Raw genomic sequence first — 15223 nt, 5'->3', positions numbered from 1 at the left:
GCTTGGAAGTGTTTGTTTTTTTGTATGTTTAGTGGCGCTTTTTCCGTTGTCTGCCCCGGAGACAAAGTAAGGCCGGGCGCGAAGTTTTAACCCGAGATCTTCAAAGGAGTTGCGGACTCGGAAGACGAGCTTGATACAGACGGGAGGAACTTTTGAGATCCTGTTCCCTGGCCAGCTCGCTGGGATATACCTCAGTTCGGCTGAAATAAACTTACAAAAATTATCACAAAAAATAAAAAACGGGAAAGTTTAGGAAAGCTACCAGTTCACTGGATCCCGTGAGGGGCGCGCCAGAAACACGAGACTAAAACGTTATTCCTTTTCCATCTTTACTTTCCTCGTGGGCTCCTATGTATTTGTCCTCGCCGCGCTTCCTCAAACCGAGAAACAAAACGACCTAGCCATTGGTTTAGCAGTTTGAGTGGAAATCAACTAGGTCAGCTGCGGGGGAAAAAGTCAGAGAGGATCTCTTTAAAATTCAAGCTCCTTATTTTTAAAGGGCGGGGGGCGGGGCGGAGCTGAGCATCAATATTCTAAAACAAAATGCTGATAGAAAGCGGGTGGATGTAAACTAGAATTCGTTCAACTTTCATTACTGTACTTAAGGGCACAGCCTTGTCCTCAATGAACTCAACTTTTAGAATGATTATTTTTTAGTCCTTTCAAAGGGCCCATCAGTTTAGAAAATTGTCCTATTTGGCCATAATATACATACTTGAATAATATACATACTTGAATAATTTTCTAATGTGTGTGTTTTAATCGCAATAACTTGAACAAAATTCAGCGGAGCACTCCTCTAGTCAGAGGCAACATGACTAGATTCGCGCTGTTGGAAGCTGGAAGGACCCGGGAGGTAACCGGAGTTCAGTACAGCTCCCCCTCCGCGTTTTACCTGAGTCAACAAAGGGCCTTCCCCGGCTCGCCGCTAGGGCGCAGCCTCGTGCTTTCCGACCCTGCGTCTCGGCGACGGTGCGGCCCGGGCGGGCGAAGACGCGCCTCCAGGTGCTGAGGCCCGTGGGCTGGGGCGAGTGCCTTACCCGGCAGGAAGGGCTGAAAGCGGCGATTCTTAGGGGATGGCTGAGATTGACGTTCACTGCAAGGATTTCATGTAGAGACCTTCGTTTATTTGTTTAACAAATAAAAACCTTGCTTACTGAAAAATATCTGGATTTTAAAGTTTACTCATGAATCAACCTTTTTAATTGAATAATTTAACTAACAGGAGAACTAAGCCGGCTTAACCAACCAATTTTATAGGAAACAAATTTCACTACAAAAGATGGAAATAGCGCTGAGAAGTGGAAACATAAAAAAGGGAAGTGTAAGTAAGACTAATCCTTTTCCGCCCAAACTAGCAGCTTCCATTAAAAGTGGTTTTATCCCTGGCAGGTTTGCTCCATGGTTAGAGCATCGCACCAAAGGGTTGTGGGTTCGATTCCCAGTCAAGGGCACCTACCATGGTTGCAGGTTCCATCTGGGCGCAAGCCGGAGGCAACCAATTGATGTGTCTCTCACATCGATCTTCCTCTTTATCTCTTTCTTTCTCTTCCCCCCCCTCCTACCTCCCCCCTACTCTCTCTAAATGATCAATGCGAAAAATATCCTCCGGAGAGGATTTTTTTTTTAAGTGGTTTTAAAGTTTAGCAGTAAGAAGTAAACTTATGAGAAATGAAGTTATAAGTTAATGAAGTTATTCACCTTGCAAATATATCATTTAAACTTGTCACTGAACCAAATACAGCATTTCTGCTAATAAAGACTTAGTGAGCCAGTTTGTTTCTTTGAATTGGAGCTTGTTTTGAATAATATATTTGAAGATAAATGACCTTTAAGCTCAAGAATTTCAAAGAATAAAAGGCAAAGGCAAAGAATGACACACCTCTTTTAACCAGTATTTTTATTGTTTTAGCTTTAACAACCTCTACTGCATAGTTGACCGTATTGCAAACAACTAAAGAGCTAAAAAGTTGTTTCTACTTTTGAGGAAGTCATCTAACAACCTCATTTTGCCTTTTATGAAAAACTAAAGAATCTTTTTTCTTACAGTGTTTTATGATGTTCAGCGGAAAGCTTCCTAACTTAAAAAATATGAACAAAGACCCCAAAAAGTGATGATTTTTCTTAGTATATTTGGGGATAATGTCATTTCTTTTATGTACATTTAGCTTACACTGTATAGAACCTTTTTCAAAAAATTTTTATTGACTTTTTAGAGAGAGAGAAACATTGATTCATTGTTCCACTTATTTATGCATTCATTGGTTGCTTCTTGACCAGAGGTTGAACCCACAACCTTGGGGCATCGGGAAGACTCTACCCAGGCAGGGCTAGAGCCTTTTAAATTAAAACCATTGGCCCGGCCAGGGTGGCTCAGTGGTTGAGCGTCGACCGAAGATTGTGGTTCAATTTCCAGTCAGGGCTTGATCCCCAGTCGGGGCCGTGCAGGAGGCAGCCAATCAATGACTCTCTCATCATTGATGTTTCTATTGTGCGCTCTCTCTCACTTCCTCTCTCTGAAATCAATAAAGACATATTGAAAAAATAAATTAATTAAAATAAAAAATAAATTAAAATCATTGGAATATAGAAATTCACCAGCCCAGCATTTATAAGAAGAGAGAGGATGGACTGGTTTAATCTTAATGGGTATGGTTCTTTGTTGAGTGTTAGAAGTGTGTATTAAGTATTTAATTAGGTATTCATTGTATTTTTGTTTTAAACGTAGTGGGTATGGTTTTAATAGTTTCAAGACCTAGGGGCAATGTGAAATTAATCAACCCTTTATTTTACCCCTTAACTAACAGCTTCCTTGAACAGAGATTAATGAAATCTACAAAAGCCCCTTTCTCATCACAAGTGAATTAACTTTAATCCTCACCGGAGGATATGTTTTCATTGATTTTTGAGAGAGAGAGATTTGGAATCCTGTGCCATGGTGCTATCCACCTCATCTTCACAAGTAGCTTGATTCTTATCTTTAAAATATTGAGAATTTTTGCCCAGCCAGCATGGCTCAGTGATTGAGCATCGACCTAGGATCCTGTTGGCGCACATGCCCAGGTTTCAGGCTCTATCCCCAGCAGGAAGCGTGCAGGAGGCAGCCAATCAATGAAGGAACACTTTCAAACTCTTTTTATGAGGCCAGCATTAGCCTAATTCCAAAACCAGATAAAGGCACTGCAAAGAAAGAGAATTACAGGCCAATATCCCTGATGAATAGAGATGCTAAAATCCTCAACAAAATATTAGCAAGGGTGTGAGATCCAATTTAGATGTTTTGAAAAGATAGTTCTAGCTGCTATGTGGAAAACAGACTGCAGGGATACGAGTTTATGCTACTTGTTGGAAGTAGATTGTGGATTGACAGTGTTGGTGTTAACAAATTAAGGAGAGAGAGTATAAATGTATTTGTTAGGAACATGAATTTAAGTCCTGGCCCATGTGGCTTGGTTGGTTGGGCATCATCCCATGCACTGAAAGGTTGCCAGGTTTGATTCCAGGTCAGGGCACATGCGTGGTGTGTGGACTCATGCAAGAGGCAGCCAATCAATGTTTCGATCTCCCTCTCCCTCCCTCTCTTTCTAAAAATATTAAAAAGAACAGGAATTTTAGAGTCAGCCACCCTCAGTACCCAATTGTTTATTTAATAGTTGTTTGGCTTTAGGGCAAGCCACTTAACCTTTTTTTTTTTTTTTTTTAATATGTGTTTATTGATTTCAGAGAGAGGAAGAAAGAGGGAGAGAGAGAGAGACACATCAATGATGAGAATCATCAATTGGCTGCCTCCTGCACACTGCCCCACTGGAAATCGAGCCCGCAACCCAGGCATGTGCCCTGCCCAGGAATCGAACCCTGACCTCTAGGTTCATAGGTTGACGCTCAAGCACTGAGCCACACCGTCCAGGCATGGAAAAGCTTTATAGTGGAAAAAAGGGAAGTCCACTGACATGGGGAAATTGTAGGCAGGCTAACCAGAAGTGGGGCATCCTATGTGATTGATTAGGGGTACATATTTGGCTTTCTCTTGTACGTCCTAAGTTGACAGTGGGGGGAAAAAATAGAAAAGCTGTCAGTTATTAAACAAGTCTTGTCCATTTGGGGCCCATTGTAACATAAGTTACTGTTTAGCTTCCTGATCACTAGAGATGGCAGTCTGACTTCCTACAAGTCTAACTTAGGAAGCTAGCTTTCTGAGCTGTTTATTATAGATAAAGGGTTGGTTTCCTGGCAAGTTGCTACAGGTTGTGGGTCAAAGTCCTATTTTTATATATGGTCTGGCTATTGTCCCTTAGCATGTTCTTTTTCTCATTACTTTGCATCATTCACAATTATTTTGAGTTAAAGTGTTTATCATAGGCCACAAGGTTAATGTCTTTGTGAAGTGCTTAATTTGGCATGATTTCCCACCAGAAGAATTTAGCAAGCTGAAAATTTTATTTTTTCTACCACTAACATATTATTTCTTTTCACTTTCAGTGATTACCAATGACATAGGAACTGAACTTCCAAAAATTTATTGAACAATCTTACTTACTAGAAGAACTTAAATATGACTTCAATGAAAAAGCTGAGTTGAGACACATCAAGACACAAACACCTTCTGTCTTTAACTATTATAAAAATGCCCCTGAGAGGAACTGCAAGCACAACCAGGCCCTTGGCCATTTGCTTGAAAAATAGTTATGAGTTTTTGAGAAAGTGTGCAAATTATAAAAAATATACACCTCACCAGAAGCTGACAAAGAATCAAGAAGCTTCATTTTTATGAGTGAGAGAGCATTAACAAATCATCATTCTGCTCTTCTTGTCCTTCAAGACCATGGGGTCTTTCAAGCTGGTCAGTGGAGTCAACAGGCAATAATGCATCATGGTCTACAACATGGAAGTCAGATACCATGTATTCAAATGGCATTGCAAGCACATTATGATGTAATCGTGCCAGACCCCAATGACAATTTTGTGGACCTAAAGATGGCAAAAGAGTGGAAAGGCCTTTTAACACAAAATATTGAATCCTCTTGCCTAAAAATGGTTCAAATTGAGAGCTTTTTATCTCTCCAGCAGCCTCTCCAATGCATTCCAAAAAGATGCAGCAACACCCCTGAAGAACACATGGCTTACATTTGGGATAACTTCATTACAAAGAGGATGTTGCCTTCATTGTACATGGTTATGGAGGCTTGGTTTTTACGGACTTGTTTGTTGATAGGAAGTGGGAAGTGATGGGCAAAGTATATGCTGTTGCACTTACTGATTCTCAACGTCACGTAGGACACCAGCTGGGAAGTGATGTACCGTTATCAGCATGGATAAAGCACCACTGCCAGGAATGGGTGACAAGTACTAAGCCTTTGGATAGATCTGCAACTACTGTTTTGAAAAAAGTTTCCAATGGTTTCTGCTGGTACAGAAGAACACGACTTAGCCATTTCCTCTAGCCTTCAGTCAATTTTTAAATACTCTAAAAAAGCTCTGAAAGCCAAAACAACTATTAATTTCCATCATGTGCCAACAGTATATAGAAGCTCCACAAAAATAAAGCAAAGTGCTTAAGTTACTTTTTTGTCATGTATGATTTTTTTTTTTTGGTCTCACTGAAACTTTGTTAACGTAGGTACTTGGAGAAAAGGAATACTTCTACCTCACACAGTATTATATTCTGGATTAAGGTTTGATTTTTAGTTTTTCTAAAGTGAGTATGTTCTCTTTTGTAGCCTATTGATGAACCAGGAAGCCAGTCCATACTATTTTTAATATTTTACAGTATAAAGTTAGAGGATCTTTCTTTTGAAAAGTGACTTATTTATGGTTTAATACCATGGCACCAAAACTGTAGTCAATAGAAATTAAATATTAAGTCAGGCTTTGGTTTCTATGTTATTAATGCCATATTAAAATTACAAGTAAACATAAAAATTAAATATCGTAAGCAAATTCGATTCTTTGTATGTTTATGTCCTTTTGTTTAAATTTTTTGGTTGTATGTTTACTCATACCTTCAGCTAATATTTGAGTGTCTACTGTATGCCAGTCAATACTAGGTGTTGGGGACACTGGCAAACAAGGCCAACACTGCCTTTATCTTTATGGAGTTTACAATGAACAACAAATCGCAAGTGTGAAGAGTGTTAAGAAATAAAGGGTGCTGTGGAACATCCAGCATGAGAAATAACAAGTCTTGGGGTTCAAAGAATACTTCCCTGAAAAAAGAAAAAGAAAAAAATTAATAAAGCAAAAAATAAAGAATACTTCCCTGAGAAAGTGGTGCTTAGTTTGAAGAATAGTAGTAGTTAGCTGAGAAATCACAGGCAAAGCTGTGATGTGCAAAGATCCTGAGGCGGGAGGGACAAATCAAGTCAGCTAATGCTAAAAAATTATGAGGGAGTAGAGTTAAAGAAAACATTATTCATTGATATTTTTTAAAGACAATAATGAAGACTATATTTAAGAGGCATTACTGCAATGGGGGTTTTGCAGTAAGGGATAGTGATCAGGATCAACTCCAAATACAAGGAGGAATGGGGAGGATTTATAGACAAAGAGCAGAGTGAGGGTCAATGAATGTAAAATTACTAAGTGATAACATCAGGGGGCATGAGAGATTGGTAGACCAAATGAGATTCTTGCTAAAGGAAAGCCAGAGTGATATGATGTTGTGAGCGTAGGATGAGGTATTTTATCAGACATAAAGGATGATCTGATAACCAGGGTGGGAGATTTTCACTAAACTGGCTCAGCAGAATTCTTGCGCAAAGGCCACTGATTTATATTAGCGCCTTAACTTCATTTTCACATTAGATTTTCTAAATGAGCTATACGTGGTGCAAGAGATATTTAGTGTTGCCTATCAGGTTCCAAGCATTGTACCAGGTACTGGTGATAAGCTGGTCAAAAAAGTTAAAGTCCAAGCATCAAGGAGTTCACAGCTCAGTGAGACTTGAGAAAACATTAATTTTAGTATTATGGAAATAAATGTGCATAAGTGACTGCGCAGAGAGTAGGTTAAGAGGATCAGCTGGTTAGAGCGTCCACCCGGTCCCCAAGGTTGCAGTCCATCCCCGGTCAGGGCACATTCAAGAAGCCACCCAAGAACGCATGACTACACGAACAACAAACCCATGTTTCTCTTTTCCTCTCTCCCGTCCTCTTTCTAAAATCAATAAATAAAAGAAATTTTAAAAAGACGATTAGGAGGAGTTTTAAACAATGAGGGAACAAAAAAAAGAAAAACAAGAAAATTTTAAAAACAACGGGAGAACAGGGCAACAACAACAAAAACACCTAAACAGCCCATCTCCGTTAAGACGGCGCAGGGCGAGCAACCAGCCGGCTCTCCCACGGCGCCGCTTTCCAGGCCGGAAAACTTTCCCTTGCGTCTGACGTCATACGACGGCGCGGAGAGGAGAGGGCGGGATTTCCGGTCAAGGGTCAAGGGTCAGTGACGGTTTTAGCGTCAACTGCTCAGCGAGCTGCGGGTCCGGTGTGGCCGGCACCCCTCAGAGGCAGTGCTTCCCGGCAGCCGTGCGTCCTCCCCGGGTCCCTGTGGCTTCGCCGGCGGGATCCACTGTCTGCGTTCCTGGTACGGGCATTTCTTGTTGTGTCCCAGTTGTATTGAGGCGGGAGGACGCGGGAGACGGTCTTAGATGAGACTTAGTGGAGCATGTGCCCTCAGAAGGCCTACAGTTTAGAGGAAGCCCACAGTGATACATCACTGTTGCTCTTGATCGATATGTATATATAATTTGAATTTTTGGAGACTTTAGCTGTACCGTCAACTTTGGGAAAAGTGTCCGAGTTGTACCTTGTTGGGTTGGCATTGTACAGAAATTAACAGCCATGTTGGTCTGGAAACGTTAAACATAATTTTACACACTTGTACAGGGTAAATATGCACTGTAGTAAATATGTAAAGTCTTATCTACATGGGTTTGGATACAGAAACTAATAAAGTATTCTCTAAATAATAAAAGAAGAAGCCCAGTGTCTTAAGAAACTATAAATAGTACATTACCTGGAACAAGAGCAGTGTTTCCCAAAATAATACCCTTGTTCGCATTTTTATATTTTGGGTTTTCATTACAATGATATCCTAAAAATTTTTACCAATTACAGAGAAAAAACTTTTTTCTGAAATCAGTGTTTCTCATACTGGGGATGAAGACTCCAAGTTAAATATTCCAGGGAGTCTAAAATGAGTTGTTTTTAGGGCAATGTTCAGAGCAAAACAGGAGGAAGGCAGATGAAGGCCTTTTAGAAGCATTGTTTTGCTAAGAATGAATTCAATTGCAGCTCGATAGTAGCTTCTGTATAAAAACTACAGACTTTTGTATAGCTGATAAGATTCTTTGTAGAGAAAATACTCAAAAATTCAGGTTGTAGCTACTACATACAGTTAAGATTTTAAGACTTCTGATGTTAAATGTTTCTAAATATTTAATGGTTTCTTTAATTTCTTGACTTGTGTGTGGTAGCACAGCAAACTCAGGAATTAGTATCAATAGTAAATTTAGGTTTTGCTAGATTGTTGCATTTTGTTTTTTAAAAAAATTTGTAATAAAATTCTATTTTTAAAAAGTTAAAAAAAAAAAAAAAGTTGTCTGAGCATATTTTAAATGTGAGAAGCACTGACCCAGGGTATTTATTCGGAAAATACTTGAGGAGCATTTGAGATCTTGCTCCCTGCATATGTGGTCAGTTTGGCTCAAATAAACTCTTAGAAAAATTCTCTACAAGTAAAAAGTAAAATAAAAGAGCCCTAGCTGGTGTGGCTCAGTTGGTTGGAGCATTCATTGTCCAGTACACCAAAAGATGGTGGGTTCAATTCCCCATCGGGAGGCAATCGATTGATGTTTCTCTCTCTAAAATCGGTTTTTAAAAATTATAAAGGAAAAATACTTCAGTGATTTTTGAGAGCCATATATTGCCAAGCATTGAGTTCAGTGTTAATATAAACACAGTCCTTTCCCTGATAGTTTACCATCTAGTAGAGCAAATAAGTAAAGAGGCAATTAGAATATAGTGTTACAAGTACTGTGATGGAGAGGTGCAAGGTACTATAAAAGCTAACAGGAATACTTAATCTAAAGTTTGAGGTGAGTTGCTAGACAGTTGCAGCTGAAGAGGTGAGCAGAGGATGGTTTTGTGAAAAACTTTATAAGCCGCATTTATAACTTTGGACTTTAACCTGGCTGCAGGGGGCTTAGAAATACTCCTTGGGGACAATATGAGTTCATTGATCAGATTTGCACTTGCTCCAAATGGCTTAAAGATAAGGGAGAGCAAATCTGAGGTCTAGGAGATGCAGTTAAGAAAATGGGGTTGAAGTGAAGTGAATGGATTCAAGAAGTATTTAGAAAGTAAAGTGAATTTAACTCAAATGGATTTGGTATGCTGTGTATGAGAGAAGACAATAATGAAATGATTCCCAGTTTCTGGCTTCAGCAAATAAATGGATAGCAGTGTCTTTCGCTAAAACAAGACAGAGGAGAAGCAGATTGGGAAGGCAAGGGAGAGAGATTATTTCAATATGTTGCATTTGAGGTGTCTTGTGATTCATGGTGATTGAAGCCACTGAGGTAAATCCAACCTCTTAGGGAAAGTATTTAGATTGAAAAAAGGGCTAAGGACAGAACTGAGAGGTACATCCACCTTTAAAGGGGGTGAGGAGATGGGACATCTGAGCATCAGTGCACAGGTCAAAGAAGCAGGAGACCCAGGAGCATGCAGAGTCATTAGAAAAAGAAATTTTTCTTTTCAGGTATTTTAGTTGCATTTTGTAAAAAGTTGAATTCCTTCCCTCCTACCCCCCCCCCCACCTTCAAATCCAGCACTAGTTTCACATCTTTAAGTGTCTTCATTGTTTTGTGGACATCCAAACCTTTTGTATAAAACTGTGGCGCTCATTTATATTTGCCCTAATTTTGGACATTTTATTTGGCAATAACATTATTTACTGCAAAATAAAGTCTGAATTGGAGAAAGGTTTGTGTTTTAAAGTCAGTAGATCTCTCTATATTTCTGTTTTGAAAACACATAAGAGCATTGGTACAACAGCTCCTAAGTGCTTTTTTACCAGTTGCCATATTTTATAACTTCTCAGCCCTTTTTCTACCTATGTTGCTTATGTTATGGATCTTATGTTTGGGTCTGTACTACCTGGGTTAGTACAGAATTGAGAAAAATATAGCATCATGATCTTAGCCACATCAGTGGTATATAACTCTTATCTAGTAACATTGATTTTCTGGGCTCCTAGAATCATATCTAAAAAGGATCTTCAAGGTATCCTTTTGCCTAAAGCAATAGTGTCTAAAATAAGAACCCAAATAAGTTTTACACCTTTGCCTAGTGAGGGATCATAGGCTCTAGGCCACTGGAGTCTAGGAAAAAATAGTACAGCAAATAAAGTTGTATTAAGATTCCACTTTGTGTTTAAGAAATTGATTGTATTTTGATGTCTCAAATTTATACTTGCACAGTTAGTTGAGAGGTCTTTAAAATCTTTAACTTTTCATTACATTTTTCTTCTTTTTTAGGGATTTTCTTACATGGCTGTTTTCCTCAAAATGAGTATTGGTATCACCTTCATAAGACCTTTTGCCAAAGTTTTGGTGCCATTTACCCTTAATAAGAAGAGAAGGGTTTTATATTCCATGATTCTGCAGAGATACATGTCTTCCAAAATACCAGCTGTGACCTCTCCTAAAAAGGAAAGTACATCACCTGAACAGCTGGAATTGGATGGGTGGAAAATTACAATGAAATCTAGTGTGCAAGAAGGTGTTCCAACAGTCTCAAGTACCAAGGATGAAGATCCTGTAGCTGCAACTAGGGAGTTAATTGAGATGTGGAGGTTGCTTGGCAGAGAAGTACCAGAACACATCAGTGAAGAAGAGCTCAAAACCATTATGGAATGTGCTTCTAAATCATCGAAAAAAAAATATTTAAAATATTTATATGTAAAGGAAAAAATGAAGAAAGCTAGGCAAATAAAAAAGGAAATGAAAGCAGCAGCAAGGGAAAAAGCAAAAAAAGACCAGCTGCTAGAAACCGCTAAGGAAGATAAACAGCAAGACTTTCTATTTCTACGACTTTGGGATCGGAATATGGACATAGCAATGGGCTGGAAGGGTGCCCAGGCCATGCAGTTTGGACAGCCTTTGGTTTTTGACATGGCTTATGATAATTATATGAAACCAAGAGAACTGCAGAGTGCTGTTTCCCAACTTTTAGAAAGTGAAGGATGGAACAGAAGAAATGTTGATCCTTTCCATATTCATTTCTGCAATCTTAAAATAGATAGCCCTTTTCATAGAGAGTTAGTTAAACGTTATGGAGAAAAATGGGACAAATTGCTTTTAACGGCAACAGAAAAATCTCACATAGATTTATTTCCAAAAGACAGTATTATATATTTAACTGCCGATTCTCCCAATGTTATGACTACTTTCAAGCATGACAAAATTTATATAGTGGGATCTTTTGTTGATAAGAATATGCAGCCAGGCACATCCCTAGCCAAGGCAAAACGGCTGAATCTGGCAACAGAATGCCTTCCATTAGATAAATACTTACAGTGGGACATTGGTACAAAAAATCTCACCTTAGATCAAATGATGCGTATTTTGTTATGTCTGAAAAACACTGGTAGTTGGGAAGAGGCTCTGAAGTTTGTTCCTAACAGAAAACATTCTGGTTATCTGGAGGTTTCTCAGCATTCTCGAGAGTCTGTCAACAGAATGAAGAAGTCAAAGACTATTAATTCATTTCCAAAAGGCTCTGTTTATGCGCCCAGAAAACGTGACTTGAAAGAGAATATTTGATAGCTTGAAAAGAAAATGGATTGGAAATAAAGTTCTGTTAGTCTCTTCCTGAATGGAATTCACTTGCTCTTCAAAGTTTTGTCTTTCTAAACAAGTATCTTTCCCCAATTAATTAAATATCTGCAAAACTTCGGAAATGTATTTTGTTTACTATAAAAAAATCTTAGAAAGTAAAAAGTTGTCCAAGTTTGCTGAGCCCAGTAAAACAGTTGAATCATTGGTGTGGGTTTTTTACGAATACCTTGTCTCGGACTCCATTTTCCTTAAATGTTCTTTTAGCCATGTCAGCAACTACCCTTTCATCAAAAATTGATAGAAAGATTTCTAAACTTCAGGTGGTAATTCACTTATTAAAGGAACATTTGGTACAGTGCTGGGCATGTCATAGGCATTGAGGTATATTGTTTAACTGAATATTGAACAAAAGGTTAAGCGATCCCTTGACATGTCATGGGATTTGGCCGTATAATGAAAACTGGGTTTGGGGGGATAAAACTCATTTCTTTTCCTCTGGAAAAAAAAGGGTTTATTTAACGTACAGCACTTTCCTACTGTAGTGTATATGGCTTTCCTTTTCTAGGAAATAATTCCTTTTCTCCAGCCATATGATTTGAATGGAAGTTGCCCTCTTTTTACAGAACTGGCTTCCCTGGCCACAGCTTGAGATACATTGAAGTTAAAATAGCTTAGAGGTTAAAAAATAAAAGATTAAGATTGCCTGGCAGGACCACCACTAGAGTGAGGCAAACAAGGCTCTTGGTGACACCTCACTAGTCTCCCAGCCCTGCTCCCATGGTTCTAGCTCAGCTCCACTCTCACAGGCTCCAACATTATTTAAATTGCTTAATCTCTTGAAATTGTTATCATCTATAAAAAGATTAGAAGTGGTTCTTGACTCATGTAAAACATTTAATATGGTGTCTGGCACATAAGTGCTAAGTAAATTCAGGCTATCCAAAATGGAATGAAATTTCATTGGGATGTATGGAATTTCTAGTAGTATATACAAGTTATTGTCTCCCTTTAAGGAGTACATTCTTATTTCTGTGTAACAATATGCTGTTATTTCAGTAATGCAACATTAGAATTAAAAAGGGAAAAAAGACCCTTTCTTTCCAAATAGCCAAGCAGTAACTGATTTCTAAGACTGCTTTTTTCTTATATATGTAAATTACAATGGCAAGCTCATCCAGTTTCAACTAGACTTTAATTTTACAAATTTTGTAGAATTTGGAACTCAGCAGAACCTCAGATGCTTCAATTTCTCCAAACTAGGTGGTCTAATTTCCCTGGCACTAAGAAGTGGTGCCTTTTCTCTCTATCTCAAACACCCAATAATTCTATAGTGTTCTTTGAAGGCAACTTTTGTTGCCTATGTTCTAATTGTCTTCTTACGTGTTACAGACATGTTTTTATGTAATGCCATTTCAAGTGTTCTTTTGCTTTTTTCAAACAGGCCACCAACTTCCCAGTTTTTAATAATTAACTTTTTTAAAATTTATCCTTATTGTTGAAAGTATTACAGATATCCCCCTTTTTCCCCCCCATTGATCCCCTCTACCTTACACCTCCCCCAGGCCTTCACCACACTATTGTCTGTGTCCATGGGTTATGCATATATGCATATAAGTTCTTTGATTAATCTCTCCCCACCCACTCCCCCACCCACACCTTCTGAGATTCATCAATCTGTCCCATGCTTCTATGTCTCTGGATCTATTCCTCAGTCAATTTTATTAGATTCCACATATGAGTGAGATCATGTAAAACTGAATCAGGAAGAATCAGAAAACCTGAATAGGCTAATAACTAATGAAATTGAAGCAGTAATAAAAAAAACCCTCCCAGCAAACAAAAGCCCTGGTCCAGACAGCTTCACAGGGGAGCTTTCTAATTCTTTAAGTTGTAGGGTTAGATAATGTTGACTTTTTGTCTGAAAGGTCTATCCAGTGAAGTCAGTGGGGTGTTAAAGTCCACGACTATGACTATTGCTGTTGATCTGTCCCTTAAAGTCCTTAAGGTTATTATTGATAGGTCCTTATTTGTTGCCATTTAAATTCTTTATGCCTATGTTTCTCTATTCTTATTACAGCAGTCCCTTTAACATTTCTTGCTTCTATTTCTACTTCTAATTACAGCAGTCCCTTTAACATTTCCTGCAATGCTGGTTTGATGCTGATTAACTCCTCTAGCTTTTTTTTGACAGGGAAGCTCTTCATTTCACCATCTATTTTGAATGATAGCCTTGCTGGATAAAGTAGTCTTGGTTTCAGATTCTTGTTTTGCATTACCTTGAATACTTCATGCCGTTCCCTTCTGGCCTGTAGAGTTTCTGATGAGAAGTCAGATGACAGCCTATGGGAGCTCCTTTGTGGATAACAGATTGCTTTTCTCATGCTGCCTTTAAGATTCTCTCTGTCTTGAATTTTTGGCATTTTAATTATGATGTGTCTGGGTGTGGGCCTCTTTGGATTCTTCTTGCTTGGGACTCTGTGCCTCCTGAACTTGTGTGATTTTTTTCCTTCATCAGGTTAGGGAAGTTTTCTGCCATTGTTTCTTCAGACAGGTTCTCTAACCCTTGCTTACTTTCAACCTCCTCTGGCACTCCAATGATGGGAATATTGTTACGTTTCATGCTATTCCACAGCTCCCTTAGACTGTCCTCCTGTTTTTTTCTTTTTCTTTTTGGATCTCTGATTGAGTGATTTTTTTTCTACCCTGTCTCCTAATTCACTGATCCTCAGCTACCCCTAATCTGTTTATTCCTTCCAGTGTATTCCTTATTTCTGCTATGTCATTCTTCATTTCCTTCATAGTTTTCATATCTTTTTTCATGCTGTTGAGTATTCTTATGATCAGTATTCTGAACTCTATATGTGATAGATTGCTTATCTGCATTTCATTGAGCTCTTTTTCTGGAGACTCTTGTTCTTTCATTTGGGGCTTGTTTTCTTGTTTCTCCATTTTGGCTGCCTATTTGGGTGTGTTTCTATGTATTACATAGGCCTACTAGGACTCTCAGTCTTTTTGTAGGGTCTCTGGTGCATGCCAATGTCAGATGCTGTTTGTGACTGGTCTTGAGTACCCTGTTTGGAGCTTTCAACAACCCATGGCTTGAGGTCTCCTCTGTTGGGGCCTGGTGTGCTTGAACATGACCAAGATGCCCACCAAAGTCTGCTTTTCCAAGGCCCAGGTCCAGAAGCAGATCACGCAAAGACCCAAAGCACTCTGAAGTCTGCCTCCAGCCTCAGGCTGTAGAAACTCTGAAAGGTGGGGTGGGTGATTGTTATCAGTCTCTTAATGAGCCTCAGGTTATAGAAACTCCTCTGGGTAGGGTGGGCAATTGCTTCCCCCTCAGGCAAAAGCTGCTTGGAATTTAAATATCTGCCTGAGAAAGA

At 38.9% G+C, this 15223-nt stretch overlaps 1 protein-coding gene and 1 pseudogene across 1 annotated transcript; both read left to right on the top strand.

The window, feature by feature from the left end:
• Positions 1-4488: 4488 nt before the first annotated feature.
• On the top strand, positions 4489-5876 carry LOC107527105 (putative protein ARB2BP; annotated as a pseudogene).
• A 1602-nt stretch (positions 5877-7478) lies between these two features.
• Positions 7479-12031, top strand: TRMT10C (tRNA methyltransferase 10C, mitochondrial RNase P subunit). The gene is made up of 2 exons (XM_016199736.2): positions 7479-7582; positions 10539-12031. The coding sequence occupies exon 2, from the start codon at positions 10551-10553 to the stop codon at positions 11823-11825; it is 1275 nt and encodes a 424-aa protein (XP_016055222.2). The 5' UTR covers positions 7479-7582; positions 10539-10550; the 3' UTR covers positions 11826-12031.
• Positions 12032-15223: the final 3192 nt, after the last annotated feature.

Source organism: Miniopterus natalensis, chromosome 6 (genome assembly GCF_054644295.1).
Source record: "Miniopterus natalensis isolate mMinNat1 chromosome 6, mMinNat1.hap1, whole genome shotgun sequence".
Lineage (NCBI taxonomy): Eukaryota > Metazoa > Chordata > Mammalia > Chiroptera > Miniopteridae > Miniopterus > Miniopterus natalensis.
Note: the sequence above shows the minus strand (reverse complement) of the source record. Positions and strands in the feature narration are given on the sequence as shown.